Below are 21,480 nucleotides of genomic sequence, written 5' to 3'. Positions count from 1 at the left end.
TTTGGGAGTTGCAAGAACAACATTAGAGAATGTGTTGAATTAAAATAGACTTTAAATGTGTTTCTTGGAAGTATATTTATTTTCAGTTTTTCCTTTCCTTTCCTTTCCTTTCCTTTCCTTTCCTTTCCTTTCCTTTCCTTTCCTTTCCTTTCCTTTCCTTTCCTTTCCTTTCCTTTCCTTTCCTTTCCTTTCCTTTCCTTTCCTTTCCTTTCCTTTCCTTTCCTTTCCTTTCCTTTCCTTTCCTTTCCTTTCCTTTCCTTTCCTTTCCTTTCCTTTCCTTTCCTTTCCTTTCCTTTCCTTTCCTTTCCTTTCCTTTCCTTCTCTCTTTCCTTCTCTCCTTCCTTCTCTCTTTCCTTCTCTCTCTCTCTCTCTCCCTTTCTCCTTTTCTTCCCTCCTTCCCTCTTACTTTAAGAACAGCAGTTGGATATTTTATTGTACCTCTTGCAGGTACAGGTTAGACATTTGGAGATGCTAGTATGAAGGAAGAAAGGAAATCTTAGCTGGCAGTCAGAGTCAATGCAGGTTGGCTTTTTCCAGAATATCTTCTAGTGCCTTGACTAATGCAGTATTTAAAATGACAACTCATGGTACTTCTACTGTCTTTAATTATATTGGCTAATTTTTCCACATTGCTTTGAAAATGTAAAGCACCGTGTGAGTGCTAAGTATTATTACTACAGTTATTCCCTTGGGAGATTATTTCACAGACTTCATAGTTAAGAAATATTTCTTGATAGTAAGCCTAAATTTTCCCTTTGATCAGTCTCATTCCACTGCTCATAGCTACACCTCTTTGGCTCATCCTAAACAATTCCTTGGTATTAACATACCACCTCTAAATCTCTGTAGACAGTCTGCATGTATACTTAAAGTATGTCTGTGTGAATTGTTGTTGAGATCCTGCTTCATAAATCCTCTAGCTGCTTAATCTTTTCCTCAAATTCTCTCTAGGTTTTTCCTTTTCTTTTCTTATTTTTTCTTCCTCCCGCCCCCCCCCCCCCCCTTTTTTTTTTTTAATTTAAGTCAGGCTGCAAATATTTGCAGTATTTTCAGCATAATTTTTTAAAATGTGAAAATGTGAAACAGAACTAACCTCATCCTTTTACAGGATGTGGTCCTTCAGTACGTGCATCCCAAAATTGCATCTGCTTATGGCCTTAAAGAAATTCTTTTACACGGTGCAATTGTTCTGAATGAAAATCTGGCTGGGATAAAGGCAGGAGGGGATAAGGGCCAAGGGCTTGCTCTTTAGTTCAAGGTTTGCAAAGTCTCCCCTCCTCATTCTTGGTTTTGCAGTTTTCCTGAGTCTCGCTTCTGTGGTTTAAAATATTTCACTGTCTTGTTTCAGGAGCTTGTCTTTAGTGTGTTGTTTCAGTGAATGAACATGGGTTTCGTTCAGTTGTTAAGCTGTGCTGCACTTTGTACTTGCTCTTAAAACACATAAACACAAATCTACTGTTGGATGGTACAACAGTAGAAAATAATGGCATCTGAGGATGGGAATTTGAAAAACCTGGACTTAGGAAGATTGCAGTGGCAGGCAGAATTTGAACTTTTCTCTTGCTTTCTATCTAGCCGATTCCTTCTACTCACTCAATCTGTCTACAAGAAATTTGTATTTAGAATAGAATTAATTTTGTAATTTATCCTCATGAACAAAGGGAAATCTGAACACCGAGTTAATATAAGCATATAGGCAGGAGGCCATACATCTATTTTTCATTTCAAAGCAGACAATATGATCTGAAAAATTGTCCTGCAGTCCCTGTTTTTTTAAAGAAACGGATAAATATTCTCTAAATCTACAGTTACAGTAAGTGGCACTGGCTAATGATTTGATTTGAGGATTGAGAGCACAGTCTGGATTTACTCTTTGTGCATTAACGCAGGTCAAATGGACACAGGCTGCATTTTAAATCAGTAATGGAAGGCTGAAGCCTGCCTTAAACCAATCACATCAGCCTTACCCAAGACCGATTGATCCCGGGAGACCGAGCCCTGTGAGCACAGCTTTTATATGAATGGACTTTGTGCAGCCTGAAGTTTCATTCATAAAATGGATGCTGAAGGGGAAAAAAAAAAAAAAAGAAACGCACCAAACCCTGGAATGTCCATTTATACGAAGCTGAAGGGTGTAGTGTTCCCTCAGCTGCTGCTTTTTCCAGTTGCCTTAAAGTAATGATTAATGCTCCTTGGCCCTGCCTGCCTGTAACCTGACTCCATTTATGGCCTTGGTGTGTTTCTAATGTATAGTGAATGAGAAGGCTACATTCTCAAATCAGAAACATAAACAGGAACTGGTTGGTCTGAATTCCATTCAAATATGTCACTTCAGCCGTGCAGTGTTTGTCCAACTTCAATTTTACAGGCATGGGATGGGGCGGGGGAGAAAAAGCAACACAGACAGTTTTTTGCTGTAAGATTACCAACAAAAGGAGAAAGGGAGAGTGAAAATACTGCTGTGTTTTGTTGAATTCGAAAGGAAGCAATGTTTAAAATACATTTTACAGTTACTGAGGTTAATAAAAGCAAATGCATGATTTTAAAGTATGCTCAAAAGATCAGTTCCATGTGGAATTTCAATTCGGAGCTGAATGTATGAGCCTTTGTTTTCCTGTTCTGCTGTATAAAAAGTTACACATCGCCTAGACAGGCTGTTGACATCTGGTCTCAGAAAATGCATTAGATGTTGTCATAGAACTAAAAACCAAAGTTGCAGAAAGGAAGCTGTTTGCTTAAGGTTTTCTTTCTGTGTGTGTGTGATAATCGCACTTAGACACGAGCTATTGAGGCCTAGATTTTTGTCAAGTAAAAAGCAAGAAATCGAGCTTAAGAAATCAAAATTAGTTATCTTTTAGAACGGAGGGTGTGTGTGTATTTATGAGTGCACATACTTGTAGATGTTATTGTTTGTTTAATTGCTGGTGTGAAGGTTAGTAGCAGGCAGAATGAAGAATGAAATCTTCCATTCTGAATGTTTTTGAACTGCATAATGATTTGGGAAAAGCAAGATTAATTTTTAGATGGATTTTTAGAGGAGACAGTGACTGCTTTTACCTCTGTAACTTCAGTGCATCTACATATTTCATACTGACCCTGCTAATACAACATTAGTGCTGACTTTTGTTTTGCCAGGATTTTAGCAGTTTGTAGCACTCTGTTGAACCATGTAGTTTCTCAGGGGACGGTGCTTTCAAAGGCAGTTGGACTAAAACCTGATCCACCAGCATTTGAGCTGTGAACATGCATAAGCAATTCCTGTTTAGGAAAACTGTCATTAGCTCTTGTATTTCTACCTGAATCTCTTTTTATGCAGAGATATAAGAGTTTTAATTTCATTGTGTTCTGCAGGCTTACAAAACCATAGGTTCTGTATCAGATAAAATCATTAGGTTTGTTTCCCTGCGTAACACAGATCATGCATTCTACTTAGTGATGCCTGGTGCCACTTGTTGTGATCTAGTGTGAAGAACTGCCTTTCCTACCTGAAAAATCCTGTCTGTTTTCCCATGATTTTAGCATTGCTTTTGATCTATGAGCTGGTCAGAGCTTCTCGGTGGCAGTAAATACTGCTTTCCACCATGAGGCTAAAAGTGTTTCAGTGGTGGATTAAGCGCTCCTTTGTAAACAGTTTGTCAGCGCTCTTGGAAATACATGAACAGAAAAGTTCTTTGCAGTCATATTGAGACATTACCAAGTTTGAGGCTGAAAGTACAATGCCTTTTAACTTGCTCATTTTATTTTAAAAAGGCTACTTTTGTCAGGCTACCTTTGTCTCTGCATGCGGTAAAAACCTCTCCCACTGCCCCGGCCATCTCTGTGCATACCAGAGCTTGCACTGCAGAAGATGGGAGGAGGCAGTGTGGGCAGGACTGGCACAGCAGCAGGGTTGGGCTGTCACATACTGGTATCTGCCTGGCAGCTGAGTGTCCCAGCCCCTGAAGGGCTTGTGTGTGCCCCCCTGCACCCAGTGGCACCAGTGAAAGGGTCTGCACGTGCTGGATTTCTTGCCTCTGGGAAGAGAGGTGGCACAGCACGCTTAAGTGTATGTAGAAACACCAATTCTGAGTCACTGAAATAGGAGCAAAAGACTCCGTAATTCTTTTTCAGACCAAGAAAGGATAACTGAGAAGGCTTCAGTTTCCAACTGTGGCTCAGTTTCCAACTGAGAAGGATATGGTGTAAGTTAAATTACAGGGTTGGCGTTATCCACAGCCAGTGGAGTCCCTGAAAACTTTTGGGGAATTTTTCCTGTTGTTAATATCACTGAGTTAGTAATAAAGTGTAAATCAGAGAACTGGGTGAGCAATAGTAACACGGTTCCAGTTTTAGTGCCGTCACATATTTGATGCCTGTCAGGAAGGAGACAAGTTTCACATGTGGGTTGAGGTGTTTGATGAATGTGAGCAACTTGTTCACAGGCTCAGCATGTAAGGTAGCCACTGGTCAGGACACCATGCTGCTCACCAAAGCTGCCATGCTGTCTTTTCACCCACCCAGATTAAGCCTGCATGCACCTGCTGAGCCTTGGTCTCTGCCTCTCTGCACACGCACATGTGTAGTGCATGTACACCTGTCACACTTTGCACTCTTACATCCATGTGGGTCCTGCCCTGGGCCTCCACATCTTAAGATGCTGATGATAAAGTGAACTGAAAAGTAATTCAGTCAGAGCATAATGTGACAGTTTGTGAGACAGAGTGAGGAACGCTGCATAGTGTCAGAGTCACAGGAGCAGCCAAAGAAGAAATCCTGATGAGGGTTCCCAATATCTGCTGCATTCAAGAGGAGAAAGTCACTTCATTCGATTTCTTGAAGAAGCTTACTTTTCCCTGTGTCTTCCCCAGCAAGAGAGACGTGGTGGAAATTGTTTTTGTGCAGGCTGTGATTGTGGGTCTGAAACCTGGTCCTTACCTCTGCATAAAAAATGGGAAAGGATTTAATGATTCCCTACCCACCTTGAGTTAGACAGGGCTGAGACAGCCTAACCCTTTAAATTCCACTATATTAATTAATACAAAATGCTTCCTTACTAAGAGACTACTCAAGTGCTTTATTTGATAATGAAACCTAGAACCTGTGCTTGCTGAATTTGGCAGCAGGTTTTTCTGGGGAAGTCTATTTGGCCTTTTTCTGCTTTGATATATTTTAAAACACAGCAGAGCATATTTCTAGTGGATTCTCTGTAACATTCGTAGATAAGAAGGTATTTATTATATAGATTACATGTAATTTTAAAGTAACACCTATTGTGGAAAAATAGTTCCAGAGCTACATGATATAAGACCACATTCACTGTTTTAAGATGACTGCTATGTTGCTGTTAGCAAGAGGAGCGATGAAGGATGATGTCTAGGTATTCCGAATTAACAATAAAAATATTTTTTTTGTCTCCATATTTTTAGTTGCTTTTAAAAAAAAAAAACAAACAAACAAAAAAAAAAAAAACTGGACTCTGCTGTTCTTGAGATGATGTAACTTCACAATGTGAACTACTTCATTAAGAATCTGAAATAAGCTTATCGTGAGTCCTAAAGCCAGGCGCGTTTTTCTTCAAAGACTAAAAATTACTAAAAGGTGGTAGAATTAGTCACCTCAAATACTTGGACCCTGCCCTGGTGGTATTTTATGCCTAATTCTGTCTTATTTGTTGTCTTAAAACAATACTTTAAGGAGAAGAAAACATATAATTGCTCTGTAATTTCTGCACTAAAATGTTTTCTTTTGAAGTAGCTCCGCTTAGCTAGTAAAAATACTTCTGGGTCTTAGTTAAGCATTTAGTACAATTTAAAACTGCAATGCTAAATTTCATTGGTTGGACTTTTTATTAGATAAGGTAGAAATGAAAGCAGCAGGCAATTTAATTAGCAGTAATTTTTCTGGGCAAGTCATTACTTTGATGAACTTCAGAGCAATGTTTATGGCTCCTAATTAACCATGTTAGTCATTTGATTGAATAATCACTTTGGAAATGTTTCTACAATTTGATTAGAGTCTGACCCACTCTGATAGTCATAAATTAACTGATAGCACTTTAGGATAACAAGACTCTAGTTACTTTACGAGAAATAAACTCTTGCCTGCTGTATTTTTCAGCCCTCTGTGGACTGTTTAAGCACAAACTAACCAAAAGATTAAGTAATGTTGGTACAAACAATGCTTGTCTTAAAAAGACTCCAGATGTTAATTATAATCGATTTTAGGAGCATACGAGATGAAACCCCAAATTGGCTAAAAACACAGCTTCTTGGATTCATACATAATTCTTTATTCTGTATACTCTGCTGTATCATTTTGCAAGAGTGGAGTTCATGAGTCAAAAAGGGTTTTGCTGCCAATACTAGTGAATTTTTACCTAAAATAGAAAATAGCATCTGTTTCAGTTCTGCAACTTCCTTTTTTTTTTTTTTTTTTTTTTTTTTTAACGTAGATTTTTCCATTCTCCTTAAAATTCAATCTACTTGGTAAGATGAGTGATTCTTTGCAGGTGAACCACTACTTGTAGCCTTGACTTCTACTCTACAGAGCTATACTTGACTTGTGTGATCACTGAGTCACCGAGTCCTGTGTCTGCTCAGAATAGTTGTCTGAGACATTAGAGATCCTCAAGGCCTGAGCAGGCAAGCACTGAGCATGTAATCGAGAGAGGAGGTAATAAAGAGTTTGGCATAGATGTGCAGGAGAGATTGCGGACTGATAGAGGAAACTTATTCCTGTTCTGTGTTTCACTTGTTTTGTGAAGTCGGTGTCAAACCTCATTTTCTTAGCCAGCCAAATCTTTGATATTCATCAGTAGTCAGTGAACAACAAAATTTGGAATCACATTCTGAAAGAGTAGGTAGGCAGCATTGGAAAAATAATGGCTGCTCTTTTCACTTCTGTTTGCATCTCTTAAAGAGTTACAACTTACTGGTGTCAGATTGTAGTTTGGGGTAGGAGTTTATCCCAAGATTGAATAGATGGTGTTAAGCAAGACTTTCAATATTCAAGAAGCGGTTTAAACATAGTCTAGAAGGGCAAATGTATATGGTGTTTGCAATTCCCTGTGCACAACATGTCACTATTGGAGACAGTGTAAGACAGGAGGAAAAACAAACAAACAAACAAACAAAAACATTTAAAGAATACCATTTTAATTAGTTCTGGTTTGTTTGTTTGTTTGCTTGTTTCCTCATTCTTCTTGCATATTTGAGTAGACGTGAGGAACTGCAAATAGATTTGTGTATTATTTAAAATGTGCACAATATTTATTTATTTTTTACTTTTAAGGGGTTTCTTTTTTGGTTAAGGGTACACAAGCAGAGGGTGAATTGGTGCAGCTGAATTCCTAGTTTAAATGCTTAGCATTTGCAGAAAATTTCTTTAAAGTTTCAAGACCTTAAGCAGAGTCTAAAAACCAATAACCTACTGTAGATTCATCCTGACATTCCTTGTATTAATGATACTGTATTTGTAGAGTTTATAAGTGCCTACTGTGATTGGCAGGCTTTACTGTGTAATTGATTAAAAACGGTGTGTTGAATTAGTTACAAAGACAGATATACGAGCACAGAGTTTAAAATATTCATACTGTTTGTGTGGATTTTTTGGTCTGTGAATGATCTCAAATATGTTGTGGGAATCAACTTTTAGCAAGGTTGATTGCAATAAGGGTATGAGTTCAAGTACCAATGTTGTGTGGGTTCTGTGATCTTTATGGTTTTCTCTTTTGCCATGCCTTGTGCATGCTGCTCTGAAATGCTTACTGGGGGTTGTCAGGTTCCTTCCCCCTTGCTGTAACTTGCATCCTTCTTAGTGTTCTTCTGCCTGCAGCTCTTGTCATTGATAACCTGAACATTTCAATTCCAGACAGTCTTTTGACTAGCGTTGTCTTCTCTTTTTAGAAGTGCCTAGCTGCCATTCCATTTACATGAGGCAAGAAGGCTTCCTGACTCACCCAAACAGAACAGAAGTTAAGTTTTCTATTATGTATCACTTATTATGAGATTATGAGAGAAATGGGGGGGGGGGGGGGGGGACGGTGGTTAAAGCCTGGAGAGATTTGGGTTTCACTGGTTTGATCCTGCTGCTGGGAAGACACTGTCATCTTTCTTTCCCTTCCCAGTCTAGAGTTTCTGCTGAGCTGGTCTTTTGTAGTTTCTTCTAGTGACATAGGTTGGTTAGGATAGAAGCAACTTTGTTATGAATTTATTCATTCTACTTTTCAGTGCCTCCAGCTGTTGAATGGAAGTGATGCTAACAAATTTGTCCATATAACCCATTCTATTTAAATGATATTTTCCAGGCTACTAGTGTGACAGGCTTGGTTAACAGTTAAGTAATCCATTTTACACTTCAAAAAGTTTTCAGTTTTTGTCTTTTTGTTTTTTCAATGTTTTGGTGCTTTTTAGACCATTTAATATATGCAAAAGCTGTTAAGGACTTCAGTGAGGAAGAGCTAAGATCGTTGTCAAAATTAATAATTGTAAGTGATAGCACTTTATACATATTAAAAAGGCCAGCAGAACTAAGCAAAAATGGCCACTGAAACATAGCTTATGCCATTCACTCTCCTGCTTTAATGCATCCTTTTTGTCAATATGTGATTTTTTTGTTTTTTAGGGTTTGTTTGTTTTTCCTCCAAGGGGCGAATTTCACAAACCTGAGGAAAATTGTTTCTGAGATAGATGGGAATTCAAACAGATGTATGAGTGAAAGTCCTGTAGTAAGGCTTCATTCGTTAGTAAAAGACACAACAGGAAAGATAACAAAGCTAAGTAAAAGCCCATGTGCGTCTGGAGTGGAATAAAGGCAGAAAAATAGAAATGAAATTTAGTGTATTACAAGGAGGATGAAAAAGCAGGTAGCAATTTGTAACAGCCTTGGTATATGAAATTCTATGATGTATATAAGCTTGATAAGAGAGGTGAAAGACATCAGTGAAAAATCCACAAACTACAGGGCGAGGGTTAACAGGTTTGAGTTTTAATCGTGGCATAGATAGGGGAGAAACAGACTTAGCCATGTTATGTACTCGTAAGCTCTTGGAGGTGGTAAATTTGTTATGAATGACGTAGGAAAAGCAGCCATGTTTGGGTCAATATTTGTTTTCTGTATTTGGAAATCAGTCAACATGATTTTATGGAATAAAGGTCATGTCAAAGAAATCTGATTTCATTCTTTGTTGAGATTAAAAGTTTGATTGATAAAGATACTTGTCTCTTGTATCATGTAGTTGGCCATTTATATGGCATTCAATTTGCGACTGTATTACATTGTGATTAAGAAGTTAGCACTAAGCAGTATCAATAAGGTACACATTAAATACATTAAGACCTGGCTTACTGACAGATCTAAAAGTAGCTGTCACTGGACAATCATCACAGAATGGATTTGTTTCTATTACAGTTCTGTATAGTTCTGTGGGAATTGATATCAGTGCTACTCAACATTTTCAGTAAAGATACAGAAAAATGTTAATTGATAACTGTGTGGCACAGTGGTAAATAACAGGCAGGACAGGGCAGTCACACAAAGCAGTTTCGATTGTATGGTAATCTGGGCATGTTAAAGAAAATGTTTTTTCAATACACTGAATGCAGACCGGGCCTATGGAATTGGGAAACAGTATATTGGAAAAAATGATGTTGAGATGGGCCTCCTCCTCCTCAGCTTCGCAATAGGAAATCAGCCCAACCAAACATTGCAGCCATACGGCAAAAAGCCCTTCTACAATATTTGTACAGTCAAACGGAGAGCCGGAGGGAGGCAGGAGAGGAGGACTTGTTTTGTCTCTCCAAGTTGCATTAGCAAGGCTGATACTGGCATCCAATACAGTTCTGGTTAACAAAAACGTCAAAATAATACTGCAAAATAGGAGTGTGCACAGAAGAGGGTCCTAAAAAGAGTGCAAGGTTGCAGGGAGTGTCTTTTAATGAAAAAAAATAATTTTCAAATGATCTTAATTGAAAGAAACATCCACTGAGTGACTTAGGTATGGGGAGAAAATACAGAGTAGAACTTCTCCAGTCTAGCAAGCAGAAGACACACAGGAACCAATGGTTAAAATGTGAAGCCATGCTAATTCAAATAGGAAATGAAGCAAACATTTTGGAATAAAGCGTAAAGAAAAACGAGTACTTTTTCATTTTTGCAGGTGGCGATTAGCAGTCTTTTGGGAATGCACGCATTAATTAAACACCCCTATACTGAGGCCAAAATGTTGTGATTGGGTGGTGTGTAAAGGATGTGGGATATAAATCTAATTCCTGTATGACTTACTGTTCCCTCTGGCATTAAGCCTATGATCTCGTCTTTCTCCATGCATCTTTTAAATAAACACCTCTTTAACTTACAGGTTGTATGTATGAAAAGGGACCTAGGCAGTTTTATGATGACACTTGCGTTGTTCCAGAGAAATTTGACGGTATGTATGACACATCTCTCGCTCTTTTCATGTGTGGCAAGATAAAAAAGAAAGAGATGAGGGACTTTTCTCTGTTGGTGATCAAAAAAGGTCAGTAACGTTCCAATTTAGGATTCCTTAACACACCATTTGCAGAGCGCCCAACCAAAGCTGACCTTTGTCTCTTGAAACCAAAGTCTCCTTTACAATAGGATGTCGTTTGACTTTTGCCAGTGAAGGGTTCTATATCCAATGTTGGGGCACAGGAGCTCAGTTCCTGTACTGGAAGAGAAGGAATAGGAGGATTTCCATTGCACTGATGATCACATACTGCTTGTTGTTAGAGATTTAATGAAAGCTTCTCTTATAATTAACAAAACAGAGGAGACGGCAGCAGCTTTGTTTATAGTGAGGAGTAAGCCTCTTGTCCCATTGTCTGTGAAGATATGAATAGGGGGGAGTGAGTCCGTAGGACATTTCTGTGTTGGTGTGTTTGTGCTACATTAGGCATTGTGCTAGTGGTTTATTTTTCAGTAGGGTTCTGGGGTCAAGTAAAATAAATGGCCTGAATTATCCTCAGTTACTCTGATGTAAAATCAGTTTCCTGGTGTAACTCAGTTGATTTCAGATTTATTTCATTACAGACAAAGTAGATGGACTCAGTATTTTTTGCCGGTGACTCTGTTAGTCTGCAACTTTGGGAAGTAATTTGGAGATCAATTACTTAAATTTGCTGGAGTGGCTTCTTAAGTTAGTGTATGTATGTCCAGCTTTATTTATTTTTAAGCAGGAAGGATTATATACCTTCTGATAGCTAAAGGAAAGCTGGAGAATTTATGGTGCTATTTTTTTCCCCTCCTGCTTTATTTTTTTTTGTTTGTTTTCCCCTGAGAATCACTTAGATGGATTGCAAAACTATTGTGTGTATAGCAGCATTTGTTGTGTTTACTGAAGAATGGGAGACTCTAAAATGAAATTAACCTGAAGAATTGTATGTTTCTCAAACTGAGGTGTCATGAGCATTTCAGGGTTGGTAAGGAATAGTAAGAAATAAATAGAGGATTTTAAATAATACTAGCTTTCACCTAACTCTAAATATTGCTCAGTCCAGTATTGCATTGTCACAGGATTTACATATTCACTGAAAGGGTAATTTATTGAACAATCTACTTTATATGTTGGCTTTGGAATTTTTATTTTATTTTATTTTATTTTATTTTATTTTATTTTATTTTATTTTATTTTATTTTATTTTGTTTTGTTTTGTTTTGTTTTGTTTTGTTTTGTTTTATTTTGTTTTATTTTATTTTGTTTTATTTTATTTTATTTTATTTTTTTGGTGATGATGGTGGTTTGTTTGTTTTTCCCAAGTGCACTGTGTCAGGTTCCCCCTCCCAAAAAACATTGTGGGCCTCATACGTTTTCAGTATCAGTGGCAAAATCATTTTTATATTTATCAGCGTGGGATCAGACCCTGTTCTACAAGAATATAAAAATATTCGAGATGAGTACTTGTTCATGCCATTCTTGAAAAGCGTTTTTGTTTATTTGGGTTTTGTCCAGGGAAGGGAATGAAAATGGGAAAGAAATACAAATAAAGTTAAAAAAAAAAAAAAAGTTTGGAAATATTTGTGTTCTTGCAAAGCAGGCAGTCTGCTACTAGCTGCTGTGAGTGACCATTGAGATAACACCTTGTACTCTAGAAGACTGATGTCATGATACAAATATGTGTGTTTATACTTGTAGCACGATGACTTTTGAGGAAAAAATAGCAGATGTGTCATTATGTTTTGGCCAGTAAAGATAAAATGGGATAATCCTAGGAGTAGCTTTGTTGTTTCAGAAGTAGATTCTCAGCTGCTTCATTCGGAATCAAAGATCGAAATAGGCGAAGAATCTGATCCTCTGTAATACTGTACTTGCTATTTGCACATTGCTCAGCTATCATTAAAAGAAAAATCCTGTCCTTGAGAAAGAAGGCCTTTCAGGACTGGAACTTGAACCTCACATAAACCCAAAAGCCTTGTGCTGATTTATTTGTTTTCCACAGCTATTGACTCAATTTTCTTTCCTGATTACAAAAGGAAATGCTCCATTTTTAATACTATTATTCTTACTTTCACTACTTGGAGCTGTTCTGTAATGGCCATCAGAGCATCCTAATGCTGTGGTTGGATGTAACATCCTGGCTTTCTGTATTAAACAGGTCATTCTGCTTATTGGCAAGGATTGCAGTTCTGGTACTCAAAATGAGGAGTTTTACCAGTTTATCAAGGATTGCTGTCATTATTCAAAGAAAAAAATAAATAAATCTCTGCTTCAACATCAGACCTTTCAGCTGTTTCTGTTTGGCTGAGTTGTTTAGTATGAATATGATTTAAAGACAACAGAGACACGGTATGGATGAAGCAGGACAGTTTTTCATTGGCAATTTGTGGAACAACAGAATATTATTGTTGGTTTTTAATAGCTTCCTCTGGATTTGAAATTTTAGAAAACATTACTGCTTTTCAGGGGGAATACTAATCTAATATGTAGATACAAGTAAAAGTAATGTGTGCTTATATGCAAGTCCAATATACCACAGAGGAACTCGCATATCTGCAGGATTTGCATACCTATACGTAAAGCACATGCTGTTTAAATCCAAGTCAAATACTTTGTCAAATTTTCCTCTAGAGAATTTGCATGCAAAAGAAGTTTCACTCAATAGGGCTTTGCAGCTTTATGAAGCATACATTACATTTCCAAACAGGGGCTTGTTCGAAGTACAGTACACAAACGCAGTTCTTCAGACATCAGAGTTGCTTACAAAAATAGTTCATGCTCTTTCAAATAAAGGATATTACAAAATGGTTTGCAAGCAAGATTTCCGTGTATCAGAAGTGAATGGGGGTAGGCTTAGGGAGACTTCCATAAAGTGTGACTGAATTTAGGTACTTGTTAGTATACGAATATGTTACTGTAAGAGTGTTTACAATTAATAGCAGGAGGGGGACTTTTGCATTTATAGACAGCTGGGTAGTAAGAATTCTTTAATTTTATTAACCCTAATGATTGCTTTGCCAGCTTATTACACAAACTGAGTGACGATGCTTTTTGTGCGTTGGTCAGCTAACACTCTTACTCTGTGCAGGTGACGTCAAACAGGAGCCAGGAATGTACCGTGAGGGACCCACGTATCAACGGCGAGGCTCACTTCAGCTGTGGCAGTTCTTGGTAGCACTTCTTGATGACCCATCAAACTCTCACTTCATAGCATGGACTGGTCGAGGCATGGAATTCAAGCTGATCGAGCCTGAGGAGGTGAGATAGATAAACAGCAAGTCTCAATGTCCACTGCTCCATCCTGCAAATTTAAGAGTGCTTTTTCAGAGCTAGGCTGTGTTTTCCTTCAATATTTAATTTCACAACACTTCAGAAAGATAATGGAGAGAACTGGTAGGGGAAGTGTTGGGACACATGCATGCTTGAGCATAGACTTGATTTCCTACTCACATGAAATAATAATAATAATATTGCAAGTACCAGAATTTCATAATACTCAGCACTAATTGTGGGGCCCATATTTTACAGAACCATTTTCCATGAAGAATCATTCCAAATTACTTTGAAAACTTGTCCCTGGATAGTCTTGAATAGTGCCAAATATTCTTTAGTGTAAAGGTGTGGGCAGTTGGAACTCTAGCTGTAGAATGAAAGACCCCATCTGAAACAGCTGACAAAGGAGTTTAAGAATGCTATGCAGTAAAATCCCATTCAAATTATAAATAAAAACTCTCTCTTTAGAGTCTTATTTAGAACCTTCTTGCTTAACTGTATCATTAGATTGCTGAGTGCATGTTTAGGTCCTAGTATTGCAAACACTTGCACATGCACAGCTTCCCTGAACCATGAAGGACTCATGGGGTAGATAAAATTACTTGTATTCATGAACATTTGCTGAACCATGACTTAGTTCACTTGTGTGATAAACAGGAATAAATTGAACATTTTATTACATAAACTATTTTGACTAGCTAACATTAAATAATCTATGCTGTGTTCTAAACAGCAGTGGAAACTGTTAGAAAATCTGGTGTGTGTGAATTTTATTATAATGCTGATGTGGATGATTTGATGAATGTTGTCAAAAAGCAGTATCATTCTGGTTTACTTGTTTGCCTCTTGGAAGGGTTTGAGTATTAGAGGAGACCACAGTAAATTTTCATTCAGAATCTTCTCTGAGTCAGAAGCTTCGGGGGTGTAAGGCAGCTTCTGTGTTCCACCAGCTATTTCTGCCATCCATCTGCTGCCATAAGCGATATGAAAGCTTTCTTGCATTTAAGTTACATGACGTGCCAACAGCCCTAAGGGTAGCTGAGGATGGAGATGGTACTGATGTTCCTTTTCTTCCTGACATGGTCTGGCTGAGGGGCAGGCTGCTGCAGGGACCCATGTGCCGGCTCTGCTCTGACCGAACATCCCCCATGCTAGTGACAGTCACCATGCAGATCCTGGCATTGTGCATTTGAGGATTTGATCACAGAACATCTGATTCTTTCCTCTGGCCAATATTGGCATTTTTTTTTTAACTTCTAAGTTTTGTCCTGTCTTTAAGGTATGTCCAGTATTTTTCAAGATCAAAGAGATTTATTGAACAATGCTTCCCAGCATATGTTGCAAAAACTTTATAGATTTAATTAGTTAAAGAAAGGAAAATAACAAAATAAAGCCCCAAGAGTTACATATTGCAGAATTCCGTGAAGAATTAGATACTCACATTTAAGTTAGCCAGATCATCTGCTTGTCTGACTGCACAGCAGTTGCTTTGTGGTTTTGAGCAGCGCTACATCTAAGATCTGGAGGAGGCAGACAACTTGAAACTTGCTTGCTCCTCCGTGCTCTCTGTGAATGCAAAGAAGACTAAGTTGTTTTCATGTGAATGTCATGGATCTGACAAAAGCTGTCGATTAGAATAAGAATAGCCTGTGGGAAGTTGCACACTTCTGTTGGTTGCCAAGTGTGAATCGAAGGCAAATCAAAGACCTTGTTGGTTCAGCTGTGTAAGTGAGGATGTTAGTGGCATGACCTTTCTATGCCATCCCTTTCTGGAGGTTTATGTAGGAAGGGTGATAACAGAAACAAGTATGTATCAGCTTCTCAGGCACCATAGTTCGTTCACAAAGCACGTGACTGTGAACTGTGGAGGTTAAGAATTGGCATAGGTCCACTTCCATTGCCTTATCACCGGCACAGTAACCTTCAACAGAAAAGTGGGGTGGAAGCCTTGAACCCTGAATCTCTTCCCCAGAGCAAGATTTGATATATGTTGTAGTTGAGGGACAAGAAGATTTTCTTACCAAGACTAATTCTGGACTTGGTTGCCTATTCATTTAGTCAAGATACCACACAATATAGCATATTCTCAATGATTATTTTGTTATAGAAAACTTTGCTGTGTACTTACTTATTATGCAAACCTGATACAGTAGTGATTTTTAGGACTTTGTTTAATGCAGGAATAAAACTTGGCAGGAGTAAAGAAAGAGAGATGTAGGCATGTGTTGCAAAGATGAATAGGCGAATCAAGGTTACATATCTAGGCCAAATCTACAGCTGGAATAAATTGACATGATTTGGAGGTATGTTTTGATACAGCTGTAACATAGCTAAAGTTAGCAGAGCCATGATAATTTACATAAGCCTGAGAAGCTGCACCATTGAAAGGAAATAATTATATAAAAAGAAATTTTAAAAATTATTGTCCAGATGGAGATCAAAGTCATGGCTTTTGCTGTTGCTATTTAGTCCCCTTCAATTCTCAATGCTGCATGTCATCTATGGTTTGCATCAAATGACTCCAGACACCTGTGGGAAAGTTTTGTAGAGCTGTCTGCTGAGAAGCTGCTTGGCTTCTCTCTCCCTTTCCCAGAGCTGTGTGCATATGCACCTCACAAACATTTCTATAAAATTTGCTCTAAAGAGCTCATCGACTCTTATTTTTCGTCATAATCTTTTTTTTTTCTCCCCTCAAGTGACATGATAGTCATTTGTACAGCCAGTAAATAAAATGTCACAAACAGCCGATTGTAATTTTGGGTGGGGAATAAGCAGTTAAGCTCTTCAAACAAAAACTCTCTTTCTCCAGAACTACCTTTGACAATAAAACAGGAAGCATAGAGGCAAGTAGAAATCATAGGAGCAGAAGGCATATTGTTCTCTGAAATGGCTTCACAAGTTAATTGTGGCTTCCTTTAATATTAATTTTAAAGAGAAATACAACCACAATCATGTAGTTTCTATCCTGTTCTTCGTACTGCCATATAGTTCCTCCAGGTGATTAGCCTTCCTCTTCTGATAATTTATTTTCTGTGCTGAAATTGTACTTAGGACTCAGTTTTGACTCCTATCTTGTAGCCATCTCAGCATTGCCATCGTTCCAAGTTACGGTCTGTATTAGTTCATGAACTAAGCCTGTATGTATGTGTGTTTAATAGAATTTGGTAGTGTTAAGACAGGAAGGAAAACTCAAGAACAATTATACATATTTTCAAACTAAGAGAAGTTTTCATCTTTTTTGAAAGTTTTCTGATGAAGCTTGATGAATATTTTTTGTCTATAATTTCTTTATATGACATGAATTTTTCATTGCTTTCTTTAAAAAGGCAAAATAATCCTCCCACCCCCCTCCCCCCCCCCCCAACAAAACAAAACAAAAGCAAAAAAACAGTCACATTTGCTAATGAGTAAGTCTGTTTCAAGTTTAACAGATGAGTGGTGAGTCCAATTAAGAATCATGTTAGTACATGGGAAATTCAGGTCATGGCAACATTTTCGCTTTTATTTATGCATTTTACCTGCAGGGTTCCCCCGCTCCGTCCCCAAATAAAATATCTGATGATAAGATCTGCTTGCTAAATGCATTTAACAAATCAATGCTAATCCATTTATGTGGCAGGTGGCACGTCGCTGGGGGATTCAGAAAAATAGGCCAGCTATGAACTATGATAAACTTAGCCGATCACTTCGCTATTATTATGAAAAAGGAATCATGCAAAAGGTGAGCATCTAATTCTGTATTAAATTTCACTGGAATATTGCATGCTAATCTGCATGTTAAGTCAGTTTACAAAGAGTACTTTTAACTGCATTGCTTAGATAGGTTTTTCATCTATTTAGACAAACAATAAGCTATATTTTTCACCTACCAGGTATATGCATCAAGATATTTTTTTCAATGTAAAAAGTGTCTGTGGTTTCAGTTCACACAATGCACATCATGATTACAGGAAAAGAGGTAACATTCAAAAATATCCAAAAGAGCTTCCTGGCACCTGGTAAAAGCAAACAGCAGCATACACTATGAATAATATTTTGCAGATCTAAATTATCTGCCCAGTGCTTGGCTACTTTGGTAACTGCAAGATAAGGGAGAAAAATTATACCTATTAAAATACCAAATACTTTAATATTTTATTGATGATGTTGTAATAATACTATTTTTAAGTGGAATTTAATATTTTATAATAGGCTGAATTATGGGAAGTATTTAACAATAATTTATGTATATCAGTCTTGTCTTGCTGACTGTATTCAACCTCTTCCTGTGGCTTGCTGTTTACATGTATGTTTTTAAATCTTGCTATGTAATGCTATAGTCTAGACTGAAAAGTCACTGGGAGAAACCTTCTGCACCAACGAAATTTGTAGATATGATCAAAGATCATAAGAAACACATTGTATTATATAACTTGTTCCATAGCCTGGCACATTAGTTTTGTTATCTGTGTTGACTAACATGTTTAAACGTGCCATTTGCCAATTCCATGAATAAAAACAATGTCCTCCGCTCAAGTTGCTGGGTAACTTTTTCTGTAGGGTTTGTGAAGTCTGGGTTTGGAGTTGCCTGCTCCAGATTCTGTAGCTATGACTATGGGATCATTGTAGTGCTTGCCTGTTTCACTCTCTGGGTGTCTGCTTGGTCAGCCCAGGCTAGTACTGGCTTATGGCCAGTGCCTTATCCCCTTCTGTGTCTTATCCCCTTAGTCTTTGTAAAGTGGACTGAAAAAAAGGTCCAGTTGGGGAGAAGCAAAAATGCTTGGTTTTACTCGGCAGTGCTTCAGCCAGAGGCATGCATGGCCACAGCTCAAAGGCAGCACGGAGGCAAGAGTAAGTGGCAAACAGAGGGAAACTAGTTGAATAGGTGGGAACAGGAATATAATATGTACATATACATTTAATATGGAAAGTTCTTCTGACAGCTAGCTTGCTAACTCTTTGCTACTTTTTTTTTTCCTTTTTTTTTATTTTTAATCTACATGAGTGTATTTAAAACACATTTCAAAAGCTAATTTGAATATTTATTTTTCTGGCAGAGCAATGTTTGAATTTTCCGCTGGGATCATCTTAGCTGACCACTTACTATATGCTAAAAAACTAATGGAGATTATAGATTTGCAATAGGCTTCTTTACTTAAAAAATTGTATGCACAATTTTCCCCTTTTGTTTAAAGTTAGGCAATGGTAATAAGCTATGCAAATGTCCAGCTTCCAAATGCAGACTTCAGTCTGTCAAACCTGTTGACATTAATTTGATGAAAAAAATCTATTACAGATATACCAAGGCCCTACCAAGACATAACATTATTTGTAAATAGATAAGCTGAAACTTTAAGGAGGTACTTCAGACTATTTTACACCTTTAAGAACAGAGTTAAGTTTGCAGCACTTTTGCCACCTTCATTCGCTTTCAATCCCATACTAGCTCTAGTTGCAGGAATTAGACAGTATGATCTTTATTTTCAAATAATTTTAATAAATGATGAGCATGCAACGTGTTTTTTTGCCATAATTCCTTAGTGTGATTGAGAAGACATGATTGACCAGCTTTCTGTTTTGTTTTTAGATGAAGCACATCCATTTAATGGTATTTCTGAATAAAGGAAAACTTTAGGATTGTTGGATAATTGTCCCTCCATAAGCAAATCCACATGTCACAGGCTTTGCATGAGCAATTGCTAAGTACATATTAGCCTACGTATTTGCTTACGCTGTCCCTGTACAATCAGCATACACTATAACTAAGTGCTTTTATACTTAAGTATGAATCAATTTACATAAAGTGAAACTCAGATCTCTATCATGCAATGTGATTCTTTTTTCCACTTCACAGTGTGTTGGACTTAGTCATTTTATTTTGCCACTGTAGTGACAATTTGTTTACATTTTCCAATATGAACAGTTCCATTTGTGGTTAAGTATAGGAAACAACCGCAAACAAAGTTTGAAAGTAGAAGAGCTAGTTCATCTTCCAACAGGATATCATATGTCTCAAAATCAAGACAAATCTGCAGACTGCTTCTGCAGATCCCTGGTTTTGCTAGGTCATTGCCTTACCCATTCTTCTGTCTCATTATTAAGTGAAAGGGTGTATTCTTCAAGAGGTCTGTTGAACTTGGAGTTGCAAAACCACAAAGCCTTACACTGCACTTTTTTTCTTACTTCTGTTATCCTAAGGTTGCTGGAGAAAGATATGTCTACAAGTTCGTTTGCGACCCTGAAGCGCTTTTCTCCATGGCCTTTCCAGACAACCAGCGCCCCTTACTGAAGACTGACATGGAGCGCCACATCAATGAGGAGGACACTGTGCCTCTGTCCCACTTTGATGAGAGCATGGTCTACGTGCAGGACGGTGGCTGCTGCAACACCCACCCCTATAATGAAGGCTACGTCTATTAACAACAGTGACAGTGAAGGGGATATTTTCCCCCTCCTTTAGGCTTCTCCTCTTTCACAAGACCCAGAGGAAAGCTGAAACGACTTCAGTTTGTTTTTTAAATAGTACACTAAAAGGGGCTTTTCCTGTTGCATTACTCCTATGGTCTGCCATGGACAGCGCACTTTATTTGAAAGGGGAGGGTTGGAACTTAAACGTTATTCTGTGTAACAGGAGGAAAAGGGTGGGTTTGCTTTTTACTTAAGTTTGGGAAGGGAACATACAGGTTTTAAGTACAAAAAAAGCTATATCATGTCTGTTTTGTTTCATATCAGCATAAGATACTGTACATTTTCTCTGGGTATCCGTAGTACAGTTAATTCTCATTGTGCAAAATAACCACTTGCTGATGATATCAGCACAGCATGCCTCGGGCATTTGTTTCTTGCCATTCTTAATTGCCTTTCTACAGTTATAAAAGAGAAGCAAAGCATATACCATAGCATTTAATTTAGAAACTTGAAGTGGCAGACCTTGCACCTTGCCTCTAAAAACAAGCATCTTGAGAGGTTTTTTTGTTTGTTTGTTTTTGGTAGGGCTTCAAAAAATCCAATTTAATGGCAGATTGGCTGTAAGTACAGTGACTAAATAACAAAATCCATGACTGCAGACCACAAGCTGCATGCTGTAACTGGTGCCACATTGCTATTCATATATGGCCCATGCTATGGTTTAGACCTTTCAAGATCCATTTGAGGGTAATAATTACATGTGGTAGGCTTTCTGATGATCATGTCAGCATTAAATACAGGATTATGATCAGGAGGGAGAAAACATTTTGTATCCTTCCATTTCCTTTGGTACATAAATAAGTTATTTAATCAATAGGAATTAACTGTACTAAGTCACATATCTAATTATGCTGTTTAGACACAGCAAGCACTCCTTGAGAAAAATATCCAATACACTAAATAGGTACTTTAGTAATTTTTAGACACGGTACCCATTAATATGCATTTAAACCTTTTACTGCTGTGTTATGTTGATAACATATATAAATACTAGATAATGCTAATGCTTCTGCTGCTGTCTTTTTCTGTAATATTCTCTTTGATGCTGAATTTACTATGACCATTTATAAGCAATGCTGTAACTACAGGTAGCATTTCAGGACAAAATAGATGACTTGAACCATTTATTGCTTAGAAAATAGCTTACGCCATAGCTGTGCTATAAGCAGCTTTTATGCGCATCCACAAATGACTAGTAAGCTTCAGCTTGCTGAGGAAAGCTCTGCAGAGCCTTTTGTAATTTTCGGTGGAAAAGAGACGAACTGTCAAAGAATACCATGAAGTCGCTGTATGACGTTGTAGTGCTGGCACTGATGTTACCAATCAAC

The 21,480-nt window shown here is 37.7% G+C and overlaps 1 protein-coding gene across 4 annotated transcripts in view; it reads left to right on the top strand.

Moving 5' to 3' along the window:
• Positions 1–20,104, top strand: part of ETV1 (ETS variant transcription factor 1) — a gene marked incomplete at both ends in the record, with an annotated part of 63,869 nt that extends 43,765 nt beyond the window's left edge. For all 4 annotated transcript variants that reach the window (XM_084282951.1, XM_084282953.1, XM_084282954.1 and 1 more), the window contains 5 exons: positions 7,884–7,952; positions 10,337–10,405; positions 13,521–13,690; positions 17,325–17,426; positions 19,883–20,104. In XM_084282951.1, coding sequence (XP_084139077.1) covers positions 7,884–7,952; positions 10,337–10,405; positions 13,521–13,690; positions 17,325–17,426; positions 19,883–20,104 — 632 coding nt within the window. The remainder of the gene's footprint in view (positions 1–7,883; positions 7,953–10,336; positions 10,406–13,520; positions 13,691–17,324; positions 17,427–19,882) is intronic.
• Positions 20,105–21,480: the final 1,376 nt, after the last annotated feature.

The sequence above is a fragment of the Netta rufina genome, assembly GCF_964035555.1.
Source record: "Netta rufina genome assembly, chromosome: 2".
Taxonomy (NCBI): domain Eukaryota; kingdom Metazoa; phylum Chordata; class Aves; order Anseriformes; family Anatidae; genus Netta; species Netta rufina.
This window is presented reverse-complemented; position numbering and strand designations above follow the sequence as displayed.